At 42.7% G+C, this 22,404-nt stretch overlaps 1 protein-coding gene across 1 annotated transcript in view; it reads left to right on the top strand.

The window, feature by feature from the left end:
* The first annotated feature begins 7,009 nt into the window (after positions 1 to 7,009).
* The window catches only part of arhgap36 (Rho GTPase activating protein 36), a 72,954-nt gene continuing 57,559 nt past the window's right edge, over positions 7,010 to 22,404 (top strand). Inside the window, exon 1 of the mRNA XM_080518855.1 lies at positions 7,010 to 7,252. Coding sequence (XP_080374981.1) covers positions 7,235 to 7,252 — 18 coding nt within the window. The 5' untranslated portion in view covers positions 7,010 to 7,234. The remainder of the gene's footprint in view (positions 7,253 to 22,404) is intronic.

Raw genomic sequence — 22,404 nt, 5'->3', positions numbered from 1 at the left:
AGAGTCGTCTGGCGAAACTGAGCGAAGGGCCTCCGGAGCGTGTTGACGGCGTGGAGGGAAAGCTGACGGGAGGATGAATCTATTACCCTCGTCGTGAGAGGAGGAGACCCGAGAGCTTGACTCTGCTGAATGTGGGGGATTACCACGCCGAAATTTAAACATGATCACCCCCACCCCTTCCCCCCCCACGTCCTCCGCCGTCCCAGGAGTCTGAGGACAAATCACATTAAGGGCTTTGCCCTCCCTCGCTCGCTCGCACGCCTCCCTGTTGATTAAAAAAAAAAAAGTGCAGAAAGGAGGATGAAGAAGACGCCATCGGGGAACTTCGTTTCATTCCGATCCCAGCGTGACGCCAGGAAGTAAAGGAGAGCGAAGCAGAAGTGGTGACTGGAGGTTCAGGAGGGAATCGTTTCCTCACAAAGCACACGGCGGAACAACGACACGTTTCTGTTTACACATTGTTGTTGAGACTAAAGAGCTGGACGTCCCGCGTGAATACACAACTTTCACTACAACTCGTCTGGAATTAGAAAAAAAAATATATATACATAAATGTATATTTTAAATCCCATCACCACATTTCACCAGATTGAACAAGTTTTGCTGCGATCAACCAAAATACAATGTGTTGAGGTTAAACGTTCGCTGCTTTGCGGACAAACAAATATAAGACAACAAACCCTTTCTGCAGCCGCTGGTTTGGTTCCGTTTTGCACCTGATTCCAGGTTTCTGTCACGTTTCCACAACCGTTACCTCCGACCTTTAAATGTTCACAAACAAAAACACACTTTTCTTCAATTTAGGTTTAAAGGTTTTTTTTGTTTGTTTGTTAATTGAGATTAAACAAAAGTTTAAAAAAAAAAATTTTCTCTCTTAATAGACATTTTACTTTATCATGCATTCAATATTGCATCTATTTATTTCTTAAATATCCTATAAGAATTATTGTTATTTCTATTTTTTACAATTGTTTCAGTTGTTTATCATCTGAAAATCTGTTTGTCTTTTTTCTGAATCAAGTGAAAACAATTAGGTTTCTTGTACTCTGGCTCCGGCCAGCAGGGGGCGCTGCAGGAAGGGTTTGAACTCACCAAGCAACATTGCACATTATGCAAAATCGTCTCACACGAGTTGTGTGGAAAGTTTTTGCACAAATCTTTCAATTTGACTCCTTGATTTCCAACATGAAGCAGCTTCCTCTCACACATATTGAAGGTCGTTTTTTGTTTTTGTTTTTTTTTTAAATAGTAATTATGAGCAACGTGCAAACCCCTGTAGCTTTGTTGCATTTTTCATTATTTGAACCTTGAGAGGGCGAAGGGGTGAAAACGGAGAGACGGAGGCGTTGCGGCTGCAGATTTGGGCCAAAGACGTTCATGTTTGGGTTTTTTTTTTTTTTGGTGCGTCCGGAGCCTCAGACAGGTTGAGGGGTGGAGGAGGAAGAACCACAAGCTGTTCCTCTGGCTGGTGAACTCCACCTTCCTGCTCCTCCGAGGACAGTTCAACGTTTCCCACCAAACAAGTTCAACTCAAACCCCTCAGCCGGGGGAAAAGTACTGGCAGCTTCTAAAGACGAGACATGATCATCAGAGAGACGACGAGAAAGACAGACAGAGCTATTGGAATTATTCTATTTTTGTTAGCCCTCATTGGAAAAAAGACATATTTAAAGGAATATTCCTTGTGTATGTATTGAATAACCTCTGTTTTCCTCCCCCCCCCCCATCCGACGGCGTGGCGTGCAGCCGCTAGGAGGCGTCTCCACGCCGACGCCTCCCTCCGCCGCTCCGCCACGCCAACGTGATGAAATTATTATTATATCATTATAAATAAATTATTTTTCTTGCTTAAAAAAAAACATACGCATGAAGAGAGTGTTTTTGTTTGTTTGCGTTCCCGGCAGACGAGTGTGAGGTGTTTATTTGTTTTGTTTGTTTTTGTTGTTTTTTTGCCCCTCGTGAGGCGACGAGACGCTTTGCATCGGTTTGTTTGTGTCGAAAAAAACAGCAGCTAAAATCTCCTTGTCCAAATTTAGCCTCTGATTTCAAAATACAATGAATAAACTATACTTTATGTGACATATGAGTGTGTAGAGAAAAGTGCAAGGGGATCTTAAAGTCCTAGTGAAATGAAAATGTGACCTCCAAAACACTCTGGTTGTCGCTTCTAGAGACATTTTTTATGCTAACTGGCCCCGAGGGTAAAATGTTAAAACACGGCAATCTGCGAGAAAACAGCAGATAAACGTTGGTATTTCCGCTGCTGGGCGGAGCTTCTGACAATAATAGAGTGACATCACGAGTTGTGCACACGCCCAAGTTGTGTTTACATTATGGAGGATCAGAGTTTTGACCACGAAGAGGCTGAATTTAACCATATTTCATCATCATCATCATTTCAAACCCAGTGATTGATGAAGACACAGAATGTGTCGTTCTGCCATCGGTGACCCCGTCTGGAACATGTTTGAGGAAGCAGAAGACACTTCGTCCTCCATTCGTCCTCGTCTCCTCGCCTCAGCAGCCGCCAGTTTTCACCTTTGAGGCTTTGAGGCTCCTGACTTTTGGCAGAACGACTTCCTGGATCATGTCGAAGAGCTTTTCTGACTGGAGGAATCACCGAAGATGAGTCCAGGTATTACTTGATCGTCGACTAGCCGCCCGAGTTAGCGGTTAGCCGCGCGAGCTAACGGCTAGCCGCTCCCGCCGTACGTGCTCCTTTCCTCCTCTCTCGGTCTCTTCCAGGCTCAATCTTTCATCAAGGCTCATAAAACACCGACTATAACTTCAAAACACTGTTAAACGTGGATATTTAAGAGGAAACAAGTCGATATAAACACAACAGATGGAGATCTGCACAACTCTTGACGTCACGCCCACGAAGAAGGATTCCCCCGACTTCCTCGGCTGGAGATTCAAAATTCAAATAACTTTGTTGTGCGACAACAGTGGTGGGGCAGAGTCGGAGGAACCTTAGACGTAGTACCCCAACTATCCTTTTTTGCAAAGTAGTGTTTTACGTTTCACTATGACTTTCAGGCAGTATATACCTTCAGCAGCTTCACAAGAAAAGACTTTCAAAAAAACAACGAAAAACAACACAATTTTAAGCCTAAACTCAACAGTTAAAGCGGTTTTAGCCTCTCGATCGGTGGTTCCCTCATAAATAACAAAAGTCAAATTACATAAAACAGTTTTGAAAGTTGATTTTTTTGTTCTTTTGTTCTTCTGAATGAGGAACTGAAATACTAAAATTCACAGGAAGTGACACTATTCTGAGTTAACTGGAACTCACTAATATTAGCTGGAAAACGTATCATTTATTTATTTTTTAATTTTTTTAGCGTTACGAACAATTTATAGCTGTGAGATCAAGTCCAGTATGAAAAGTTCCAGTTTATACAGACAGATAAAGTATAATGTTTTCAGGTGGGCTCATCAAGTGCTCAGGATGCTTTTACAGAGTAAAACAATAACCGATATGATTTAGTTTACATTATAGATCCACAGATATTAAATGATTTGCATCCACACGTCGAAAAGGAAATTCCCATTTGCGCACAGCGAAGTTCATAGTTTGAGTGTTGTTTTATTTTTTTCACTTAAAAAGTGGAACGATCCCACTACAAATAGTGTTTGTTGGTTTGCTAATGCAGCTGGGAACTGGGACGATTAGAGGTTTAAAAAAAAATATATGACAAAGTATCGATTAGGTCTTGGGCTTTTTTTTTCTAACCATTTTCCAAATCAACTTAAAAACATTTGACAGCATTGAGGTGTATTTACATCACATTGAAGTGTAATTATATGTATTATTCTTTTTATTATGATTGACTGTTTTTGGGGCGTGAAACACAGCTGAGAACTGGGAATTTAGCAAATTGACAATTTGGAAAGTTTCTATGATAATGAATCGGGTGGAGTTTTTTAAAAAATTTCCTTTTTACAGTTTCAATACATATTGGTGTTTGTAGTAGATGACAAGCTACAAAGATCAGATGATAATAAAACGAGATATATTATTTCCCCCAATTCAATCTGGAATCTTTTAATTCCTAGTTACAGACGGAGGAATTAAACATATAAATATTGTGTTTGTTATGATCACAAAGGTTAAAAGTCATTAACAGGAATTTTAAAAAAAATACTAAAGAGAGGAATAGTTTTCCTATAATTAACAACAAAATGTGAAAATGGCTCAAATAGACACTACAGTATCTCATTATATTGTCTCATTTCACAAGTATATGTAAACCGGTATATTTTAAAGATCTGAAAAAGCTTGGAACTTTTCTGAATGTGACAAAGCAATTGATGTTTTCATTAAAAAAAAACCCAACAACACAGATTTCCCCAGTAATGAGCGGAGCAGGAGGCGGAGAGAGAGTTAATGTCATCATGATAATGGGACGGAGCTTCACATTCATCACCACTAATGGACTCTATGAAAACAAATAGCAGCTCCTCTCATTGCCTGAGCAGAAAACATGGAGGTGACGGAGGTGATGGAGGTTCAGCGCGTCTTTCCTTTCAGGGCCCTGATTCCCATCAGGTTTTTGGAGCCTGCAGCCTTTTACTGGTTCCTCTGCTCCTGTTCAGGACTTGCAGTCTGCTGCAGCTGCAGGGAGGAAGCTTGTTTTCATAATTAGATGCAGTCCCCATCCAGAGGCAGTCGCTTTGTTTTCACAGCAAAACGGTGTAATTGAGCTGCCGCAGGCTCCGTTCTCTCGCCGTGTTTCTTCTCCCCGGCGGCGGCGTTCGGACTGCGGCTTCAGGAAGGACGAGACGTCTCACTTCACGTCACGTCTGCAACAAATTCAACAGTGTAAATACACATTTGACACATATTTATGTGGCCCCTGCTTTGAATCAGACACGCGTTTTCGATTCACAATTATTCCATTGGATTTTGGAGCCACCTAGTGGACGAATGGTGTCAGTGCAGCTTCCGTTTAAACCACTTTCACTCACGTTTGATAATAATTGATAATAAATGTTCTCTCACACACCTGCTGTGATTGCAAAGTCCTGTTAAGTAGAAAATACATGCAATTCTACTCTCTGAAGTCCAGGTGATGTAATTTTTGTCTCCTGTTTGCTTCCATAATACATTTAATTTGATTGCGTTGCCCCAAAGTAATGATTCCATGATGAATCTATTTATTGCAACTATTTATTTAATTTTTCTAAATTAACTGTTTTAACCAGGCTTGTTTTGTAGGAATATAAATCTGATAAATATACCAAATCACTGTTTGTTTTATTTACATATATGAATTACATGGATGTGTAAGCTTAATTTCTGTGACCACCCTTCCTCTTCAATGAATGGACAGAAAATATGAACTAAATCACCTTCTTTTTGTTTTAATGGCATTTTAAAACATTAAAACGACCAATTTTAAGCCTCAATGTGATCAAAGCTATAAAGATTGAACAAAATATGTTTAAAAACTGTAATTTTGAAAGGAGGCCGGCATGTTTAAATGGGATAATAAAGATCGAAGGTCACAGTTGAGTTGCACTATCGATCCCTCGCAGGCACGATCGGGCCACATTTTAATACGTTTGGTGTTCATTGCAGATAAAGGACTGTACACGTATAGACATCAGTAAAGGTGATGAACTCTAATCCCTCCAGGGACGTCAGCATGGAGCAGCTTCAGTGGAATCAGACACTGCAGGAGTTTAATTACATCTTTTTTTTTTATTGTTATTGACAAAACATCTGACCTGAGATCACAGTGAAGTAGTGCATGAGCTGGGGAGGACAGGAAGGTTTCATTGATAAATCAGGGATTTTCTTCCCTCAGTCCTTCACCTAAGTGTGTTTTTATTAAATAGTTTACACATCATAAGATATTGTTCCTATACGGCTGGAAGGATCTATACGATTTTAATTTGAAATATCAGATCAGATTAGGTTAGATGCTGAAAGGCTTTATTTCAATAAACTGATCAATAAATGCTTTTAAAGGGTAACAATAAAGAGAGTCAACTTATACATTAAAGGTTCAATCTATTTTTATTTCTTAATGGATAAAGTTGATAAATATCAATTCAGAAATTTCAAACGTACAAAACTTTTGATTTCATAATCAAAGTTTCTGAATTGATATTTAGCTATTTTGAAAAAAAGAAAATCCATTGAGAAAAAATACATCGATTTCTTTTGAGAGGAGGGACTTAGTTTTGGTTACACACACACACACACACACACACACACACACACACACACACACACACACACACACACACACACACACACACACACACACACACACACACACACACACACAAACACACACACACACGACTCCTGGGTGTTTAAGATGTTTCACTAATTAAACACAAGATGATCAGGGATGAAACAGGAAATGATGAAAATTAAAGTGCGTGACGCTTACAAAGAGGAGGAGGACGAGGAGCAGGAGGAGGAGGAGCAGGAGGAAGAGGAGGAGGAGGAGGAGGAGGAGGAGGAGCAGGAGGAAGAGGAGGAAGAGGAGGAGCAGGAGGAGGAGGAGGAGGAGCAGGAGGAGGAGGAGGAGCAGGAGGAGGAGGAGGAGGAGGAGGAGGAGGAGGAGGAGGAGGAGGAGGAGGAGCAGGAGGAAGAGGAGGAGGAGGAGGAGCAGGAGGAGGAGCAGGAGGAGGAGGAGGAGGAGGAGGAGGAGCAGGAGGAAGAGGAGGAAGAGGAGGAGCAGGAGGAGGAGGAGGAGGAGGAGGAGGAGGAGGAGGAGGAGGAGGAGGAGGAGGAGCAGGAAGAGAGATTAAATTGTAGTGGAAGGAAGAGAAAATAAAAGGAAGTGGAAGCAAAACAGAGAATAGGAGGGACTGAAGTCATGTGGGGAGGAGGGAGAGAGAGGAGGGGAGGAGTAATGACAAGTGCAGAGAGAGAGAGAGAGAGAGAGACAGAGAGAGAGAGAGAGAGAGAGAGCAGGAGCAGCAACATTAGAAAACAGTAAAAGCTGCAGAAGGAGCAGCAGAGGGAGTCAAGAGGAGGACGAGAGAGGATTGCTGCCTTTAACATCACATTTGGAGTATTTGCAATTACACACACACACACACACACACACACACACACACACACACACACACACACACACACACACACACACACACACACACACACACACACACACACACACACACACACACACACTGGACTACTGCTCCTCCTGGATGGACCCTGGTCTCCGGACTCCTGCTCATCTGAGGCCGACCTGCAGCTGCAGACATGCATTTCTACTATGTGGTGGGTAGTGTGTGTGTGTGTGTGTGTGTGTGTGTGTGTGTGTGTGTGTGTGTGTGTGTGTGTGTGTGTGTGTGTGTGTGTGTGTGTGTGTGTGTGTGTGTGTATATTTCCATGTTATTTATTGAACTCAGCTGAACTCGTCTCACACAAACACAACACATTTCTCTTGTCTGATTCAACACGTTTATAAACGAGCCTCCGTCTTTTCATCTCTTTATTTTCTCTTGTTTTATTGCACTATGATGAAACTTGAGCTGAACTCGCTCTCTGTGTGGATGTTTCACTCTCTGTGACTCCTTACTTTATTATGAAAATCACTTATTTTAGGCCTGAACTCCAAAGTCAGTCTTAAGTTTGAGATCAAGTCACTTTATTAACTCCAGTTTCCTTTTTGAAATCGTTGCTGGTGACGTTCACTCGGTGAATACAGACAGTAAGATAGGACTGAATAATGTGGCTGTATTATTGTAGAGATCAGCCTTTCTCTTAGGAAACAGAAGCAGCAATTACACATTTAGAATAAAATATTAAATAGAATCACTGATTCTGTTGTTTTTCTATTTAATCTCATCATAGGAATTAATGATTATTTCCACCCTGAGTGGAGATCAAAGTCCCGGTCACGTGAAAAGTGTCCAAGTCTTCTAATTTGAGACGAGAGGCTAAAAAAGATCCCGACTTCTGCTTCTAAAGATAAAATAAAGAAGTGTTGTGGTTGCGTGGAAACCTGCGGTAAATATTGTGACGCTTGTGATTCTTCCGTCTTTCTGCCTTAGAAGAAAAGCAAAACCTCACACTTTTTCCTGAAAGTAACTTTGATGTATTTATTTCTGGAGGGGCCAAACAAGTCGTGTTCATTAATTTAACTCACGTAATGTGAGCGACCTCGTGTTCTTCGCCTTCACCTCGACGCGGCATCGTTATTCAACGTCACCTCTGGTCATGGCGAGAAACGTGAAGAGGTGCCAGCTGTACTTCTACGAATTCCTTTCATCATCGTTCAGCTGTTCGTTCTGGTTCCGTCGTCTGGAAACGTTTAAAATGAGCAGCAGCAGGTGTGGATTGTAGAAACATGTAAACATGGAGCCGGTGGAGACAAAAACCAGAGGCTGTGTGTGTGTGTGTGTGTGTGTGTGTGTGTGTGTGTGTGTGTGTGTGTGTGTGTGTGTGTGTGTGTGTGTGTGTGTGTGTGTGTGTGCAGAACAATGTGGATTAATGGCTTTTCAGTCACCAGTCATTGTGGCTCTGAGATGAATCATTCAAAACAAACATTCTGAGAAAACAAACGGTCGTGGAGCAGCGGCGAGTCGCACCGTGGAGAAACCTCCCGTTCGATTCCAGTGAGGCGTCGTCTCACCGTCCTCAGAGCTCACACACCTTCTTACTTATTGTGACAATTTGAGGACGAGCGCATCGTCAGTCTCAATCCTCCGGACAGGAATGTAGAACAGTATGGCCGGTGGTACCAGTGGGCTGAGTTCATCTGACTAGTACTAGGAAGGCTTGAAATGTGCATTGGGAGTACTAGTGACTTTAGAATACAACAACAAAAAAGCCTTTTGGTGCTACTAGTCAGGTCTGGGAGGCTACTAGTGACACCTGGCTACTAGTTGGGCCTGTAATGCTAATAAAAAACTCAGTTATCTACTAGTGAAGTTTGATTCTGCGCTCAGGCCTAAAGTGACACTAGTACTAGTGCTAGGACTAGTGCTAGTACTAACACTAGTCCTAGCACTAGTGCTAGTACTAACACTAGTCCTAGCACTAGTGGTGGAAAAACCATCAGTAGTAAGACTTCGGTTGGTCCCACATGGAAAGAACCTATACGAGGACATATGTGCAGTAAGTTTGCTCAAGCAATTTATGAGGAGGATTTTTTTTTTTTTTTTTTGCAAATCTCCTGCCGTCTTGTTGTGTGTTTATTAGCTCGGCGGATTTTTTGCAGCTGTTCACGTTGCGTCTGGCCAAGAATTCCTCTCCTGAAGACAACATGGGTTTGAATACAGAGGTTTAAATATTGCGAGCAAATCACTCAGAGTCCCAACATTCCTTCCAGGCACGGATTTATTTCTTCCCACCGTGCCCCAGACAACTCAAGCAAAACACATTTTAAATGATCTCTTGTTGTATTTAGTGATTCTTTCTGTGTGGATTTGTGCACGCACGGGTATTTGTCAGCTATTTTTCTCAGGTGGGTTGATTGTTGACTTGGAATTCCGTCTGCTTGTTCTACACTTAAAGTTGGACGCTTTTAGTCCCTCTGAACCTTTCACAAGGTTATATAGAAATATATATTCATGTTAGTTACTCTTAAAGATGCACTGCGCAAAGATTAAACTTGAACGGTCTCCTAGGATAGTAATCTTTGCGCATCGCGTCTTAAAGACGCGATGCGCAAAGATTACTATCCTAGGAGACCGTTCAAGTTTAATCTTTTTCTACGTACAGGAAAAGAACATGGAAAATCCCAGAATAGTGTCATATGACGTTTGTTCAGCAAACCGCTTCTGTAAAAATCGCAAAAAAAAACTGTCCAGTATAATGAAGGGGATACAAGTCGGCGCAGAATTACACCTGAAATGGTCGAGCTTGGTTTTGATCTCAAAGCTTAAAAGGGAATTAAACTGAATCAAATAATTACATTTGCTCAAATTGTCGTGAAACAGCGTGAATCTAAAATGACTTATAAAGGCTAAAGGAAAATCAAACCACTGTAGGAAGATTTTTTAAAAACATGGCTAAAACTGTTTCAATCACGGAGCCCCTGAAGGGACAAATAAAAAAGATGTGACTAAAAAACAAGCTAAAGATGAAAATCCAAGAGAAAATCAAAGCAGCTAAACGCTGCCTAGAAACTAAAAGATTTAAAACTGTATGAAATATCTGCCATTTGCTAGAGATGCACCGATACCGCTTTCCCCCCCAAATGAGTAGTGTATGAATACTTGCATTTCAGTCCTTACCAATACCGAATACTTATTCCATTTATTAAAAAAATTATCCACAGATGTTATTTGAGCAACATTCCTTGGGAGTATTTTGGCTGCTAAAGCCACTTGAAGTAGCGGCAGCTCCATTTTCAGTCCACCGTTTTAGGCACAGAAGCTGGAGTCAACTTTCGAAAAAGATGGCCGAACCAATAGTGCACAGCTTCAAACAGCTTTGAGCAAGTTGTGTGTGCTGTAAACCGCTCGCTGCCATAAAGTGGTATCGGTGCCGTGGTATCGGTGCCGTGGTATCGGTGTCGTGGTATCGGTGCCGTGGTATCGGTGTCGTGGTATAGGTGTCGTGGTATCGGTGCTGTGGTATTGGTGCCGTGGTATCGGTGCCGTGGTATCGGTGTCGTGGTATAGGTGTCGAGGTATCGGTGTCGTGGTATCGGTGTTGTGGTATCAGTGCTGTGGTATAGGTGTCGTGGTATCGGTGCCGTAGTATCGGTGTCGTGGAATTGGTGTATCGGTGCAGGGGTATCTGTGTTGTGGTATCGGTGTCGTGGTATCGGTGTCGTGGTATCGGTGTATCGGTGCAGTGGTATCGGTGTCGTGCTATCGGTGTCGTGGTATCGGTGTCGTGGGATCGGTATCGTGGTATCTGTGTCGTGATATCGGTGCCGTGGTGTCGGTGGTAGTTTTATGAGTACGAGTACTCATGCCTGGTATCGGGCCGATACCCGATCCCAGTATCGGTGCATCGCTAGGTATTGGTAAAACTTGGTGAATCAAAGCTATAAAACACAGTTTGTGTGGATAGGAACAAAGTTTGTACGTACGTATGAGCCGTGTTCACAGATCAAAGATGTTTTGTGGCACCAGCTCCATTTATTCTTCTGGTGCTTTTCACTCCTCAGGCTCCAGCGTTCGCTTTACTTTCAGCTCAGTCGGGTGTTTTCAGTGTGATCTTTTCATGCGGTGAACTGAAAGAGTCAAAAATAGCACTTTTTTCTTTTCTTTTTTTTCTTTTAATGTCCGCCAGTGTCCGTAGGGTTGTTCTGCATGTCAGTGGACTTGTCTTTGTCTTTGTGTGCATGCGCATGGCTGCAACCGTGCAGCGGCGAGGCCGTGCCTTCAGGGTGTCGTGGTAAACGGCCCGTAATCTCTCATCAACTGTGCTGTGGACTTATATAACCAGAGTGACTCATCCTTACAAACCACCACAGCGTCCCTACTTGTTCTTCTTGGGGGGGTTTTGATGAGTTTCCTGGTGATGATGATTGAAATTTCTGTTCATTGCATTGAAGGTGGAAATCAGAGTTTCTGACAATATCTTGTACAGTGTGACAGGTAAAAAAACAAACATACTGGTTTATTCCAACTGAGGCTTAACAACAACTCAATGAGGTTGGTGTCAAATTACCACCACTTGATTAAGCAACCCGCCAGGCTCATTGGTGTTAAAGGAGGCTTTGTTGAAACAGACGTTCATTTGCTCTCATTCAATAATACGTTCAGGTGCATTCACCTTCTATTTCAGATATGTTCAGCCAGTAGTGGTTCGTAATCTAACCTCAAAAGCAAGAATTGTATGAGTTTGAGTCCCGGCTACTCATTTATGTGGAGTTCAAATGTTCTACCTGTTTGTCCGGGTGTTTCCAAGGTAAATTAATGAGGAACCCGACAGGCACGAATGTGTTTGTTTGTGATTGTGAGGAGCTGTTGGACCTGCACAAGGTGTTTGAAACCCCTGAAAAGCTATAGAAGATGGATCCATTGGCCCGATAGTGACTTATTGTAAATCTGAAAACTGAGTGGTTAAAAAGATGGTCTCCACGGCCACACTGGAGAAAATCTCCAGACACGATGGATTTCTTTTCTCAACATGCCTGCAGAGACAAAACACAGTGACGCCTGCAAATCACACCCCTGAAGAGCAACAGCAGCTTGTTTACCACGAACACGAGTCGCACATGTGATGTTTTATGTCACGAAAACTTCATGATTCTCAAACCTGAGGCTGCTCGGCTCTTCAATCTGTGTGTAAATCGACTTTACTCCACTTTTACCTATTTTCCACTGTCTTCCTTTAACTGACGTCTGAACCAAGTCGACGGTCCGTGTGCGTCTGCCGACATTAGCAGATGCGTGTTGGTGTTTGGACTCCATGATGGATCAGCTGATGACTGCAAAACGCCAGCGTCTGGCTGATTTACTGCCGTCTGAGGCTGCAGGATCACTCGGCACCTCGGCTCACTGTGCAGACGGCCTCTCGTACCCCCCCCCCCCCCCCCCCCCCCCTTCCAAACAACGCTTGACGGGACTTCAGTGGCTTTGGATGCGAGTCTCGCCAGGAAAGCAGAAACTAAAGCAGCTCGGAGGGAAACGCCACCTGCTGGGCTGATGAGTGGGGACGGATTTGTGAATGTGTTCTGCAGTATTTCACTCGTCCTCATTAATTAATCATGTGCTTGTCGTGGAGGCGACGTCGTCGGCACAACAATCCGGCAACGCTGGCGGGGAATGAAAGATTTACTGGGAACTCCCGGAACGGGTCACCAGTCCATCACAGGACGAATACAGAGGGACAGACAGTCACGTCCACCCACATGGAAAGAACCTATTTGAGGACATATGTGCATATATGAAACCTATAAGCAGTTTATATGCACATATATGCTGCATATATGTGTATATATGCCACATATAGGCAAAATTGAGGTGCATATATGTGAATATACAGGCCATATAGGTCTCTACTGCTTCTTTATTTCCACATATATATAGCCCATATCTCACTTTGGCAACTGTCATACATTATCAAGGCAATAACTAAGAACTAACTAAAAAACAATTATGTAAGAAGAACATATAGGTGCATATATGCACACATATACGTGCATATATGTACCTATATAGGTACCTGTATGCATGTATATGTGTACACATATGTGCATTTGTGCACATATAATATAGGAAAACGGCCAATTTTATATATGTCACGTATATTAAAAACCTATATCAAACCCTATATTAAAACATGTATGTTTATATAAGTTCTTTCCATGTGGGCACTGCAAGTCTAATTCTTTCTTTAAAAAAATAAAATAAAATTATGATTGATTACGGTAAGTTTTTTTACTCATTCCAACCCACGTACATGCATTCATCATGATCCCATCCTCTCTGAGAAAAAACAAAAACTAAGGACGTCGACACTACTTTGTGTCCCTGTTATTTTAGGATTCATCCCAGAATACTTTGTGGCGTTTTGCTCGCATCTCAGATATTGTTGACAAAATGTTTTCCTTTTACTGTTCGAGCCTTAGAATGTGTTTACCACACGTCTAAGTCCCGCCTCCAAATCACTCTGAGCCTTGACTTTGGTTTTAAGAAGATTTCCTCCCTTCGGTTAATGTCATCACGTCAACAAGCTCCGTCTTACTATGACTTAGCGTTACACAAGCAGCCCAGCTTGTCTCTCCAGGATTCTGTTCAGCGGCGTAGAGATACGACCTGGCCAAAGAAAAGTCAATGCAGGAGGGTGAATTGAATCGGAGCTCTCACGTGTCAGATACATTTCTGCTTGGTCAGTTCCAGCCATACAGGATGCGTCACGTCAGGGACATCAGGGGCTTCGGCTGGGCATTTTCACACATTTCCTGCCTATTCCCTCTGGAGGATCCCCGCCCGTCCCCAAACGGTGCAGCCGCAGCCCAACAAGACTTTAGCCGCTGTTTCACCGCGGTACGTGGCAGAGCGGGAGGTTACGGTGCGGCAAAGCACACCCAGGACCAACCAGCTCTGTCTCCGGTCCCGCAACGGGAAGTACCGTAGAAATGTAGGTGGGGTTGTGAACGACTCAGAGAAGAACACGGAAGCGGTCCAGTCGTTCTCTTGTGACTCAGGTTAAACGTTCTCATTGTGAACAGCAGCGTCCAGCTCCTGTTGAAGCTCCGCCTCCTGTTCCTGAGAGGAGCGACACGACACCGCGGTCTCTAATGAACAACACCTCGTTAAAAGACCACGATGTTGAATGTTGTGTCGTCTGTGACCAGTCAGCAGACGGCGGCGCCGGCGCCCCTCGTCACTGACCCGTTCCTCAGCGCAAGGTAGCTCAACGGAGGGGTAGCGGAAATAAACCAGTTAACAAATCAACCAGTGAGCAAAGCGGCGCATGTAAACAACCACGGAGGGTTTATGGCCGATGAAGTAATTAAATATTGCAGCAAGTCTAGAATGACGGTCGTCTAGACCAGTCAGCAGACAGCGCCCCTCTTCACTGACCCATTCCTCAGTGCAAGGTAGCTCAATGAAGGGGTAGCGGAAAATGTACCCGCCGTAAGATCCACAAGTTTAAAGTTGGACCAGGCGAAAACCCGTTCCGCACCACGACGGAAAGTGCGGTGGAACCGCGTCTTTTCAGCCTCATATGGACGCTCGGGTCCGACAGCTGGCAGGGCCTTTAGAACTCAATGTAGGAGGTACGGACAGACCCTCCATTCACATCAATTCTAACTGAGGGTACGCTGAGAGAGAGAGAACTGGTAGTTCTATGTGACTCCCTCTATGTGTCTGCGTGTATAGACACCATCTTTAACTCCACATAAACTCTTATTGTCCTCTCCGGACTGAAACAGGCAGGTAACTATCATAACTCTTCATCCTTTATTAAACCTGCTCGCCTTGCAGACTGTACGTAATCATGTGTGCTTCACTGAAATTGGAAGATAAATATCTTAATCTTTGTTGGCTCTTGCTGGCTTTTAATTAAAAGAAAAGAAAATGACGGAATTAACTATCAAAGTCGAGGCCCAAGAGGGGTTAAATAATGACGTAACCACAGATTCGCGGTGTATTGTCAAAAGATTGAAAGTGAACACGTCTTGCTGAATTACTTGCTTTTTAAAAACAAACTTTATTGGACTTGATATCATTGTTTTCCTGTCCGGATTAAAATTCGGCGGATGATGATAATCTGGGCTCTTGTTGGCCTGTGTGACTGGAATTCTTAGATACCTCTTCTCTTTGTCTTGTCCTGTAACTGATTCTGAATGACAGATAATGATGTTGGCCTGTATCGTACCAACTATCTCGTTTCTAGTTGTCCTGAATTAAACAGAAAGATAAGTATCTTGATATTTGTCATCCTGTGCATTCCTCAAACTGGCTTCATAATGAGCTTGATTCTTTTTTGCCTGTGCCACAGATGACTATCTCCACTGTTGTTGTGAAGTCTCTGAACATAACTGGCAGATAATGATCTCGGCCCTTGTTGGACTGTGCAAGTCCCAGTGAAACGTAAAACACTACTTTGCAATAAACGATAGTTGGGGTTCTACTTCTAAGGTTCCTCCGACTCTGCCCCACCACTGTTGTCGCATAACAAAGTTATTTGAATTTTGAATCTCCAGCCGAGGAAGTCGGGGGAATCCTTCTTCGTGGGCGTGACGTCAAGAGTTGTGCAGATCTCCATCTGTTGTGTTTATATCGGCTTGTTTCCTCTTAAATATCAACGTTTAACAGTGTTTTGAAGTTATAGTCTGTGTTTTATGAGCCTTGATGAAAGATTGAGCCTGGAAGAGACCGAGAGAGGAGAAAAGGAGCACAGGCGGTTGGAGCCGCTGGCTCGCGCGGCTAGAGGCTAGCGGGAGCCGCTAGCTAGGGCGGCTAGCAGCTAGCGGGAGCCGCTAGCTCGGGTGGCTAGTTGACGATCAAGTAATACCTGGACTCATCTTCGGTGATTCCACAGTCAGAAAAGCGCTTTGTCATGATCCAGGAAGTCGTTCTGCCAAAAGTCAGGAGCCTCAAAGCCTCAAAGGTGAAAACTGGCGGCTGCTGAGGCGAGGAGACGAGGACGAATGGAGGACGAAGCGTCTTCTGCTTCCTCAAACATGTTCCAGACGGGGTCACCGATGGCAGAACGACACATTCTGTGTCTTCTTCATCAATCACTGGGTTTGAAATGACGATGATGATGAAATATGGTTAAATTCAGCCTCTTCGTGGTCAAAACTCTGATCCTCCATAATGTAAACACAACTTGGGCGTGTGCACAACTCGTGATGTCACTCTATTATTGTCAGAAGCTGTGCCGAATATAGTGCTGTTTATCGGCTATTTTGTCGCAGATTGTCGTGTTTTAACATTTTACCCTTGGACCAGTTAGCATAAAAAATGTCCCTAGAAGCGACAGCCAGTGTTTTGGAGGTCGAATCTTCATTTCACTAGGACTTTAAAGCTTGACCGAGTCGTGTCGCGGTGCTTGACTTAACCTGGAGGATCAGTGTCCGGCCCCTCGGTGTCCTGCTGAATCTGGCAGATATCTATGAACAAAAGAAGGACTGAGAACACGATTGTGACAAAATAACAGTCCAATGTGTGATTAATCCTCAAGTAATCCAGACGGGAACGTGTTTGTTTACTGTACTAGATCTCCTCAAGGAACCTCAATTCATGGCTGCAGTTTAATTAAATATTTAATATTGAGAGCAGGAAAGGAGAGAGTTGTTGAACCAGGCTTCAGAGACGTAGAAAATGAGCATGTATATATAAATGTTTGCTTCTTTTCATGCCCCTGTATTTTTGTAAACACAAACAACTTAACCACACCAACGTAACTCTCATGTACTCTTTGCGTTTCGCTGACCGGCGCGTCAGCATCAACTTGAAGTGAAACGTTCAGCGGGCTAAAAATACTGACCAACAAACTAACGCTATGCTTTTATATAACGCTGTTACATAAACCCGTGTCCACTGGAGTGTAGGGCTTTGTGCGTCCGACGCAACGCACAGGAGAGAGAGAGAGACGTCACATGTAACTGTGATTTTAATTCGATTTCATCTCGGCTCATGAGTCAGCGTGGACCTCGGTCTGGGTCCTGGTCTGTGCCCCGGTGGGTCTGCACCAGCTTTAGACATCCCAATTATTCGCTGCCCTCGGGGTGACGAGCTTCTGTCTTGAATGTCGGCGTTCATGAGGACAGACTTCAGGTGTGACGTCCTGTGGTTCCTGCTTTTAGGTTTAAAAAGTCTTGCAGGTGGTTTTCAAGAGGCAGAACTCATTAGGAATCCTCGACACACAGTTTAGGAGGTTTTAAATTCAAATTTGCTTTAAAGTCCTAGTGAAATGAAGATTCGACCTCCAAATCACTCTGGCTGTCGCTTCTAGGGACATTTTTTATGCTAACTGGCCTCAAGGGTAAAATGTTAAAACACGGCAATCTGCGAGAAAATAGCCGATAAACGTTGGTATTTCCTCTGCTGGGCGGAGCTTCTGACAATAATAGAGTGACATCACGAGTTGTGCACACGCCCAAGTTGTGTTTACATTATGGAGGATCAGAGTTTTGACCACGAAGAGGCTGAATTTAACCATATTTCATCATCATCATCATTTCAAACCCAGTGATTGATGAAGAAGACACAGAATGTGTCGTTCTGCCATCGGTGACCCCGTCTGGAACATGTTTGAGGAAGCAGAAGACGCTTCGTCCTCCATTCGTCCTCGTCTCCTCGTCTCCTCGCCTCAGCAGCCGCCAGTTTTCACCTTTGAGGCTTTGAGGCTCCTGACTTTTGGCAGAACGACTTCCTGGATCATGACGAAGCGCTTTTCGGACTGTGGAATCACCGAAGATGAGTCCAGGTATTACTTGATCGTCTACTAGCCGCCCGAGTTAGCGGTTAGCCGCTAGCCATTAGCCGCTAGCCACTAGCGGCTCCCGCTAGCCGCTAGCCCGCTGTCACCGCCCGTGCGGGAAAAAACTTGTATATTTAAGAAGGAAACAAGCCGATATAAACACAACAGATGGAGATCTGCACAACTCTTGACGTCACGCCCACGAAGAAGGATTCCCCCGACTTCCTCGGCTGGAGATTCAAAATTCAAATAACTTTGTTATGCGACAACAGTGGTGGGGCAGAGTCGAGGAACCTTAGAAGTAGAACCACAACTATCGTTTTTTGCAAAGTAGTGTTTTACGTTTCACTAGGCCTTTAAATTTGCTTTAAAACTGATTGCTTTTCTTTTTTTCTTTTTTCTTTCTACAGGTTTTGATGATTTAAGCAGCTTTTTACATTCAAATAAATTATTCTGACACTTCCAATGATTCTTATTAGCAACGTCTGCAGACACGTTATGTTTGTTCAATAGTCAATCAGGACTTCCCATGAGCTCTGGACTGGACTGTGTCTCGGCTGGCAGAACGGTCGTCTCTCAGCCAGTAAGGTTGCAGGTTCAAGTTCCCATCTCCATATGTTGAAGTGTCCTTGAGCAAAGACACTGTGGAAAAGAGCTGCATGAGTGAAATCCGTTAACGCTTGGAGGTTCAGTGTGTTGAGCTGCAGGGTTCAGTGGACGGCTCGTTGCTCCTGTTATCAGGAGACGCTGCAGCTCGAAGGGTGTCGGCACGACTCCTGGGAACTGCAGGATAGCAATGTGAAGATGTTTGGACCATAGTGAGCTGTGAATTTAGCGGGAAACAACCGTTCAAATGCTTTTAAAATGCATTTTAATGCACCAACTTAAATAGCAGACTCATTCAATTTCTACAAAGTGGATAATTTCACTTTTTTTTTCTTTTGCTCCTTTCTGTTACTGTACAAACTATTTCCTTTCTCATGTGTTTCCTCCATAAACATAACCAAGTCACACTTAGTATTTCATATACAAGCACGCACACACACATACACACACGCACACATTATGTAAATAGTATTGGAGGTAGCTTTTTTTAATAAAAAAATAAAAAAATAAATAACAGACTCAGCTTCAAAATAGCTTCCTTTTTTTCACATCGTGGTGACGTTGAGCAGTCCTTTGTTGTAGTGCACAAATGGAATTTCTGTTTTCACGTGCAAAATATTCCGCTTGCGTTTCTTTTTTAAACTCCGTCTTCCCACTCCTCTGCTCTGTCATCGTCACAAGGTGTCAAAAACAAATGAGGAAAAGCAAAGGAGGTTAAAAAAAAACAGCTTCTCATGTGAACTTCAGGATAAACGCTGCCTGACAGAAAGGAAAGCGACTCGCTGCACGCCGTCACGCCGTCACGCCGTCACGCATCGCTTCGTCTCCACAAACGTATGCGTGCAGAAATGACATCACATCTCCTGATCTATATTTATCTATCTTCACCCTGGAAAGAGCTGATTAAGGGCTCCGTGTCAGTTGAACAAAATCATGCCGGCCCGTTTCCTGCTGTTTCTCAGAGCGAAGGCCTGAAACGCGCCGGTCATACGTTACATAATGACCCCGTGTTTGTTTCTCAGCGTCCAAGTTCACTTTCCAAGTCAGTTTATGATCCTTATATAGAAGAACCATGACTTGACACTTTGATGATGAATCAGACTTTACCTTTACCTCACTAAATAATCATAATAATCATAATAGTACCGTGCAGAAGTTACATCTACATTTGAGCATCTGAAGCAGCTTGAAGACGATTTATTCTCCTGTTGTTGAGTTTGATCCACAGTTCCGTCTCTCATCGTTTCCACCGAGGCGGCCTGTGACACCTGGGGAAATATATCACTCTAAAGATCTTACGTCAAATTACATCTGGAGGAGTTTGAACTGCTGATGTCTGCAAATAATTCAGTTCAATGGGAAATGATCCACTTCATCCCAAAAAGGCTTGTTTAACATAGTTTTGTATTTAATAGAGGCAGATGAAGGACAACTGCTTCATGTTCACTGACTGCTGTTCTATTCTATTCTGTTCTGTTCTATTCTATTCTAATCTGTTCTGTTCTATTCTAATGTAATATAATGTCAATTATTATCTTGAGGCTGAATTTTATTCTCGTTTTTTTAATTTGAAGTTTCTCTCATTCTTTTCATTCTTTAAGCTCAATCCAACTCTTGTGTTCTATTATTTTTCTCACTGTACTCTATTCTATACGCAATTCTTTTGTAATTTTATTTCTGAACCATTTAATGCTGTTTTTGCTTCCATTTGAATACATTGCTTTCTATTTAGAATCAGTCTTTATGCTGTAATTCTACACTCATTTCAATTTCCCTTCTTTTAGTTCTCTTAGTGTTTTTTAACTTGCACAAATATATATTTTATCCCCTTTCATTCATTCCAGTGTCTTCCAGAAAAGTTGAAAGGGGCAAACTGTTTCATTTGAAGTTTTTTATTGCTGGTTTAAGTGGAAGATTTAAGAGTTAAGATGTGGAACGAACCCAGTGATTGAATCAAACTGAGTGAGACTCTCTGACAAGAGGAAACAATTATCCTCCTCTGATACACTTTTTCTGCCAGAGGCTTCACGGTGCACACACACAAATATTTTATCCGAATATGAAACAAAATGCAAGCACATCTCAGCTGCAATCGTGAAATCGTCGATTTTGTGCATCTTTCCAACGCAGTGAGTTGAGGGAAACCAATTCCACACATTAGTTGTACGATTTAAGGCACAAAAACGAAGAAGCGGCGGTTTTTCTCACTGGGACGACAAGAATCCCTTTGAATTTAAGGAAGCAAGGATGTTTATTGTCAAACCATAGCTTGTTTTTACTCTCCAGGCCGAGTTGAACCTATATAAACATATATGTTTTAATATAGGTTTGGTTATAGGTTTTTAATATATGTGACATGTATAAAATTGGCCGTTTTCCTATGTTATATGTACATAAATGCACATATATGTACACATACACGTGCATACAGGTACCTATATAGGTACATATATGCACGTATATATGTGTGCATATATGCACCTATATGTTCTCTAATAATATATAATTGTTTTTTAGTTAGTTCTTAGTTATTGCCTTGATAATGTATGACAGTTGCCAAAGTGAGATATGGGCTATATATATGTGGAAATAAAGAAGCAGTATATTCACATATATGCACCTCAATTTTGCCTATATGTGGCATATATACGCATATATGCAGCATATATGTGCATATAAACTGCTTCTTTCCATGTGGGGAAGGCAAAACAATCATAACAAGTTGAAAATGAAATTGAGCCTCGTGGAAGGAAAATGTAGAATAGAACATGAAACAATACATACAGAGTTTCACTAGATTTCATATCTTCTGACGTCACTACAGTTTCCTCTCTCCAGCTGTAAGTCGCTGCCAGAGACACAAACAACCCAGTGCAAATTAAGCGGCGGGATGTTTTGAGGAGGCTGGAGGCTTTCAGACGGTGTGGTGATGATGGGTGTGGATGTTTACAGAGGGGGGGGGGGGGGGGGGGGGGGAGGGTTAGGTTCTTGCTATCGATTGCTGGAATCTTGTTTCCGTCTGTCAGAGTTGGCATTTCCTCCTCCGGTCCGGTGGGAAACTGTCCGAGGCCACGATGGAGAGTCCCACGCTGGCATTTTCAAGACCACAAACCAGAACAGTCAATCAAACACAAGTCCCTCTTCGCCACATTTGTGTTTCTTGGCTGCTGGAATTTGTACTTGATGGGAGGAAAGGCACTGCAGCGATGCGGCGAGTTCCCTCCTGCTCCCAGGTTCGTTGGGAAATGTCAGTTGGCGCCAGTTTTGATTTGATTTGATGATGGAACAACTCCCGTCACAAATCTACAGTGTTTGAAAGCTTCATTAGGAGTTGATGTACGTTGTAGTTTGAAGAAGAGTGTATGTTTTTACACAGGAAATAGTTTGGCTGAGAGAAACAGTGATTCCTCCTCCACGGCATTAGAATAAACCGTTGTGCTCCACACTGCCCCCTACAGTGACCAGTACTTCCTGCTTTATAATTGCAGTTTAAATGAGGCTAAATATTTGTATAGACTCACATTTGATACGTGACAGTTTCTACAATAAAAGTAATAATTCAGTCCATCATTCCACACTTTTAGGTTTATGTCTGTTGAAATGATAAAATGACACTTGTTCAGTGTAGCTTGGTTTTGAAGCATCGCCATAATAGATCACATGATGTGTTTATTACCTTCACCTTGTGAGTTTAAAAAAATAATTCAAAACAATTTCAATCTCGCAGACACAGTAAAAAAAAAAAAAAAAAAAAAGGACTTGTCGTGGCACACCAGAAGTTATTTTACAAGAATCTCAATTGTGTTGAATCTTCATTTAACGGCTTCTACATCTTACAATCATACAGAAATTACTTTAATCGCACTGGCTAATCTGCAAATATGATGATTTATTGTGTTTTAATATCATTTATTTGGATCACAACAGCTGCCTCATCAGTATTTCCTCACTGGCACATCTGTCTTTTCCTCAAATAT

This window comes from Blennius ocellaris, assembly GCF_963422515.1.
Source record: "Blennius ocellaris genome assembly, chromosome: 23".
Lineage (NCBI taxonomy): Eukaryota > Metazoa > Chordata > Actinopteri > Blenniiformes > Blenniidae > Blennius > Blennius ocellaris.
Note: the sequence above shows the minus strand (reverse complement) of the source record. Positions and strands in the feature narration are given on the sequence as shown.